This window comes from Zootoca vivipara, chromosome 8 (assembly GCF_965207765.1).
Source record: "Zootoca vivipara chromosome 8, rZooViv2.hap1.1, whole genome shotgun sequence".
Taxonomy (NCBI): domain Eukaryota; kingdom Metazoa; phylum Chordata; class Lepidosauria; order Squamata; family Lacertidae; genus Zootoca; species Zootoca vivipara.
In genome coordinates this window covers 23,076,119-23,082,894 of record NC_142591.1, presented here as the reverse complement: position 1 = coordinate 23,082,894, position 6,776 = coordinate 23,076,119, and the positions used below count along the sequence as shown (strand labels likewise).

At 51.4% G+C, this 6,776-nt stretch overlaps 1 protein-coding gene across 1 annotated transcript; it reads left to right on the top strand.

Annotated features, from left to right (window-relative positions):
* The first annotated feature begins 268 nt into the window (after positions 1–268).
* Positions 269–5,815, top strand: FOXQ1 (forkhead box Q1). The gene has a single exon (XM_035126206.3). The coding sequence runs from the start codon at positions 2,839–2,841 to the stop codon at positions 3,964–3,966; it is 1,128 nt and encodes a 375-aa protein (XP_034982097.3). The 5' UTR covers positions 269–2,838; the 3' UTR covers positions 3,967–5,815.
* The last annotated feature ends 961 nt before the right edge of the window (positions 5,816–6,776 follow it).

Genomic DNA, 6,776 nt, shown 5'->3' with positions numbered 1-6,776 from the left:
CATTTGGAATATACCACTGAAGTCAACTGCCCAAGAGTGGGTACAATGCACTCAAAGCATGTTTAAGTCCCGATGAAAAATGAAGGAAAGTGGCAATGGGACTCAAAGTGCTGGATTGTGCCCGACATGTTTATTTTTCACAGTTTCATTTTTCACAGCTGTAAGAAATGGAGAAAGCGCGAAAATAAATGTGGACATTTCAAAATTCAAATAAAAACAGAAAATGAATCGCAAGTCCAGACAAACCACAACACTCTTTTAATGAATTTTATTTTACTACGTGAATACCATTTGTAAATTTAAAATATCATTATTTCACTCTGGCACAAAATGGCAGAACAGCAGTCGTGTGTTCAAGCAGCTTTCATTTACAGACTGGCAGTAATAAAGTCAGTCCTGGGGACGCTTTTACACATTTGTGACTTCCATTGTCACTTTGCTATATGGGGGGGGGGAGCACATCGAGTGACTTCTAGGAGCATCCTGTTTTTTTGAAATCATTGCACAGCATTTGGCTCGTCTGGCTGAAGATGGTGATGCCTACTGAATTGAAGTATTTATCAATAGTATTTATTTCAAGGGTCCAAGGGTCTCAGGCTCTCCCTCACTGCTTGCAAAGAGGTCATGTGGCGAATTTCACAAACCTGGGTCTTTCCAGTTGTAGCCACCATACCACACAGATATAACTTTCAGCAGGACCACAGTGGATAACATTGCTCTCCCCATGTACACCCATGATTGGGAACGAACATTTCTTTCAGAATCCTATGATTATGAATATTAATTGCATCTATACCCTGTCCTTCCTTGAACTTGGGACTCATATTGCATCCCTCACCCCTCTACCTTCACAACAACCCTGCCAGCGTATTCTCCAACATTTCTCAGATGAAAATAGGGATGCCCTATATTCCATAAGAATAACTATTTATACCCTGTCCATCTGACTGGGCTGCCCCAGCCACTCCAGGTGACTTCCAACATACATAAAAATGTAATGAAACATTAAAACTTCCCTATACAGGGCTGCCTTTAGATGGCTCAGGGGTCAGGTAAGTCCATACCCTCCAACATTTATCTGATGGATAATAGGGACGTCCTAAGGAAAAGTGGAACATTCTGGGATTGAATCAGGGGTTGTCTCCAGAAAATAGGAACAGTTGGAGGATCTGTGTCAGGTAGTCAATCATTAGCTCTCAGCCCAGGTCCAGCCGAGAGTTTCAGGACTGAGTGGGCATTTGAATGGACACTCTAATCACTCTCTTAGTTCTAATGAATGGTTGCGAATTCAAAGTTCAGAACTCAAAACCATAATAGGAAAGTGTTGCAATACCTTCTATAGGAGGCTGTGTGTATGTATTTCCTAATTGCAAAGTGATTTCTAAGATAGGGGGGGAGAGAGAGAGAGAGCACCATCCCGCAGCAGGTTGGACTCTGCCACCTATAAGTCAATTTGCACTTTACACCTGAGAAGAGTAACCTGCTATGCAAAATGGGAGGAGAAGGGGTGGGGCCTGACTGGACTCCTTTCATTGGAGGAACCCCAAGGAGAGGGCGGGACTTGGCCAGAGCCAAACAAACAACCTGCCCGCACCAGCTTTCCAACAAGCTCTCCCTGTCAACCAGGCTGTCTCTCGGGAGATACCTACCTTTGTCTGGCTTACCTTGCATCTCCACCCAGCAGCCGCTCGGAAGCCTGGCGGGGGGTAGCTCCGCCTCCTCCTCCCCAACTGGGCTGAGCGTTATAATGGGCTGGCCTGAGAGTAGTGGAGAGAGATAATGACAATGCCACTTAATGACAACAGCCGCTCGAGGGTTGCTATCGCCAGCAGACAGCTTGCAAGCGCCAGGCTCTTCAAGCGGGAGCGCCACTAACGTGGGGGAAAGGAGAGCAGAAAGACGCAGATTCAGCGCATCAGGTTTCCATTTTTCTTTTTAAAATCCTGAGTCAACTTGCTGCCGATCTTCCCCTGGAAGCCTATGAAGATCTAAGAGTACACTCCTAGAAAGAGAATCGCACCACCAGGATATATGGTTTTTTTTTAAAAAAAAAAAAAAAAGTTGACGCAAAGTTTATTCAGTCACCTGTTACCTTCAGCTTTGCGTCTGAGACTCTCAAGATAAAATACCACTGGCTGCGGGGGAGAGGAGAGAGCGCATCTTCCTCGGAAGGATCCTCCCCCACGCGGATCAGATACTTATTTTGGGCCAAAGAGAAAAGACTACCTTCTAGGGATCCAGGTGGGAAAAGCCAGCAGAGGCTGGCCTTGCTCAACAACGCACCGTCAAGGACTGCCGAGAGAAAACGCTTGAAAAGCAGCCGACTCCACGCAGGCTAGGAGCGCAACGTGCTGGTTTTGATTTCGAAGAAGGCGACTTGGGGTGTGGAAACAAACCCCCTTCTTGCTCACAAACTAGGGGGGGCAGAAAGAGACCTCACCGCTACATTCCGCCCCGACACCCTTTCCCAAAGGAATTCAGGCTTCGGAAACTTCTCCCGTAGCTCTGCTTTTTTGGGGGGTTGCTAGCGTGGGAACCCCGATTTTTGCTCTCTTCCTCCAGGGAGGCGGAGACATTGCTCTGAAGCCGCGAGACACATTCTGTGACTCCCCCGTGGAAGAAAGGGAACTGTCGCCCCTTAGGGGAGCCCCCCACCACCACCACCGTGTTAAAGGAGAGATGCACCTCAACTTTTGTTAGCGTCCCCTCTCCCCAGAGATCCGAGCCTACACCGCCCCATTGCTGCGCTTGGAAGGCCCACTGATCATCCCTGGGGAAGAAGAGACCCGTGGGCGGGGGGGAGCCGAGCTGGGCCCCTTCGAGGCTGGAGGCGTCACCATGAAGCTGGAGATCTTCGCCCCTCGTTATGAGGACAAGCTCAGCAGCGACCAGGAAAGCAGCAGCGCGGCGTCGCCACTGCCCGGCGACAGCGAGCTGGGCTCCGACGGTGATTGCGCCGCCCTCAGCCCGGCCAGTGGCATCGGGGCCTCTCCGCGCCAGGGCTCGGAGCCTTCGCCCGGCAATGCGAAAGCAGCGCCGGGGAAGCCTTACACGCGTCGCCCGAAGCCTCCCTACTCGTACATCGCGCTGATCGCCATGGCTATCCGGGACTCCGCCGGGGGGCGCCTGACTCTGGCCGAGATCAACGAGTACCTGATGGGCCGTTTCCCCTTCTTCCGCGGCGCCTACACGGGCTGGCGCAACTCCGTGCGCCACAACCTGTCGCTCAACGACTGCTTCGTCAAGGTGCTCCGCGACCCGGCCCGGCCGTGGGGCAAGGACAACTACTGGATGCTCAACCCCAGCTCCGAGTACACGTTCGCCGACGGCGTCTTCCGCAGGCGGAGGAAGCGCCTCAGCAGGCCCGGCCCCGCGGAGCCTGCCCAGGCGCACCAGACTTCGGCCTCGCCTTCTCCAAGCGCCGACCACGAGCCCCAGCCAGCGGTGTCCGGGACAGCCACGACGACGGCCGCCGCCTCGGTCTCGCCGTCGTGCTCCTCGTCGGGCCCGAAATTCTCCAGCTCCTTCGCCATCGAGAGCATCTTGAGCCGCCCTTTCCAGCCGTCCGAGAAGCAGCAGCAGCAGCGCCCCGCAACCCCAGCGAGAGAAAGGGGGATGCTGTGGCCCGTCCCGTCGGGCTACTCTCGCCTTCTGCCCCAGTCCGCCGTCTCCTTCGGGCTCCTTCCTCCTCCTCCTCCGTTCCCACCCGCGGCGGCCTCTTCTCTGTACTCCTACAGGCTGCCCGACCCGCTCCTCCTGGAGGTCTCCGCGGGGGAGGCCTCGACGTCCGGGGATCCCCACCAGCTCTTCCCCCAGAGGACCTCCCTCCTCGCCGCTTCCACCGCGGCCTCGGAATCGCTGCGAGGGGTCCCGCTCGGCATCGCTCAGCTCTACTGCCCCCTCCGGCTGCCCGGGTCGTTGCAGCAGGTCTATCGGCCTTATCCCACGGAGACCCTACCGGTGTAACCGTAGAACTAGCCAAGCCCCCTCCCTCATGAAGGGGTGACTTGAGGACAGGCGATGGGAAAGCACACTTTTATTTTATTTTTAATCAAGTGACTGAAAAGTACAAAGACTCTGTGCCTTAAGGATGGATTTCCCCTGAGACGAAAACCCAAAGTCATTCGACCTGATTTTAACCCGAACTTTCAAATGGACCAGAGTGTCTCTCTCTCCTGGCAATAGTTCCCTCCCTGCCGATAGGTTTGGGGGCGGGAGCGGGCATTCATCCAATTTTTTTGTTTCCCATTCATAAGACTAGGGGGCGCGCCCAACCCGCAGATTTTAAGCCATTTTTATAGCCGTGAGTTTCCAGGGTGAACCTCCTTACTCTGGTATAGTCATTAAAGCGCAGTCCTGTCTTCTATGTTTATTCCGAAGAAAGGCTGCTCAGCGGGTCTTATTCCGAAGTGGGCGTGGCAAAGGTGGCATCTGCGATTATCCAAACCGCTTTCTCGAGAACTCTGTATACAGTACGTATGCTGCAAACTTTAGCAGGGTTGCCAACTTCTTGGTGAAAGGGGCTCCTGTGCCTTTAGCAGCCTTGATGCTTAGTCAGACTGCTGTCAAACGCCCCAAAACTGGGCCAGTAAAAAGTTGGCAACCCTAAGAGCTCCACTGATTTCAACAGAAACTACCGGTAAATACAGATGGAGGGGGGGCAGAGATTAAGCCCCATTTAACTCAAAGGGTCTTGTTTTTTCGGGAGGGTAACATAGTGTTGTAGTCAGTAAACCTTTACTCAGAGTAGACTCTTTGAAATGGATGAACCTAAGTTTATCATGGTAAGAGTTAGTTGACTACAACCCACACACAGCAGGACTGCAGCCTGCGCTCCTAAGCGTACATTCAAGTTAGGGATCGACCCATTGAGATTCAGGGGAACTTACTCCTGAGTAAGCAGCCAGCCGTGAGACTGAAATCCGCTTAAGGGTAGTCCCAGCCAGCAAGTTGGGGGGGGGGGGTAAAATCACAGGCAGGGGGGAAAAGGAAGGTAGGTTGTGAACTTGCATGGGGCGAATCCCTATTTGCAATATCCGTCGTTCAAAAACGAATGACTAAAAAAAAACACCGCCCCGATTCTAGCACATATTTACGCAGAGGTAAGCATGTTTGACTTCACATCTGCGTAGCCTCTAGATCCGAGATGCAGTGAACTGGTGAGATTCCCTGCTGGCGAGAGATCAGTCCAGTCCAGAGAGATCTAGCCCAAAATGTGGAGGGCGACAGAAAAGACAAAACAGCTTTTATATTTATTTAAATAGAAGCCTCTTTCCGATGGGGGGGGGGGGCTTTGCTGGAAATCGTGAACGTAGGCAATGCCTAACAGAGTCAGGGTTTCGTTCCTAAATTCTTTATACGTTTCCTCTAGTTTCCGAGTACTCCGAATACAGAAGGGCTCTTTTAAAAATGCACGTGTGAACCTTTCCAGAATGAGCACTGCGGTGAGCCTTTCGTGGAAGAGGGAGGGGGTTAGGGGGTAACTTATTTATAACTTTTTTATTGTTTCAGCACATGCTGCCGTTGCTTTTTATTTTTTCCAATGAAAGGACAAATTTGATATTTGGGGTGTGTGCGCGGGAGTCTGCTAAAAGTTGATTCATAACCACCACCACCACCCGCCCTACAAAAATAAAAAAATAGGTTTCTGTGACTATCCAGAGATAGCCAAGCGGAACCTTGATTTTTAAAAATGCTGCCACCGAAAATGAAGACTGGTTTCAGGAAATGTGTCTGTGGTGATGTGTGTGCATGTGCGCGCGTTATGAAGCTGTGGATCCTGGTTATTTTCAAATAAAAGTTGGAATGGAAATTATCAAGTGTGTGCTGACTTCTCTGTGCATAGCTCAAGGGGGTCGTGGCGGCTTCACTGAATGCATAGGAGGCAGAGAGAGAGATAAAGCGCCAGGGTGGGAAACACATTCACCAGCAGCAGCTGGGACCTTGTGGAAAGCATCCCTGCTAGATTTGCAGACGCTCTGTTTGAAATTGACATGGGCCACCAAATATTAGACATCGCAGATGTGGAGGTAACCGGGTACAGTTCCCTATCTAACCATGCCTGGTGGTGATTATAAGCGCAGGTGCAGATGACATCAGTTTCTTAAGATTTGTCAGTCTTAAGATACACTGGGAAAAGGTGCGATCTTGTCCCAGGCAACCCACTTTGTATACAGCTGGGGTGGGGTGGCGTTGGGCGGCTGCGCCAAGAGGATGGCGCTGAACATAGCTGTAGGAAGCTGTATTTGTTGCACTGCTGCCTGTAGCTGCTCTTAAAAGACACAGATAATGATGATGATTAATAAATTTGTATACCGCCCTTCACCCGAAGATCCCAGGGCGGTTCACAACAGAAAAATACATAATACATAATGAAACAAGAACAAATCAATAGTTTCCCCTCCCACAAGCACATTTAAAAGGGCCTGGGAAGCAACCGAACAACGGGTTGAAGAGACAAGATTTCTCCTGGTGCCTTTGTCACCCCAGTGATCGCTAGGGTTGATTCCGCTGATCTGAGTGGTAGGCGGGTGTCCCCTTCCTCTCTCACTGCTCCATGTGCATGCCCCTCATGAAGCTGTGCGGAAGAGGCAGACCATCACAGATACGGTAGGAGTGTACCGTTCTTCGGTCAAGGATATAGGATAGCTGCGCTATGAAGGCGCCAGGCGAGCCTTCCAAGGGGGAACAGTCCACAAAGGGGAGCCATCGCAGAAAAGGCCTTTTTCGTGTTGCCCACTCTCCGGACCTCTCCAGGGAGAGGCACACGAAGAAGG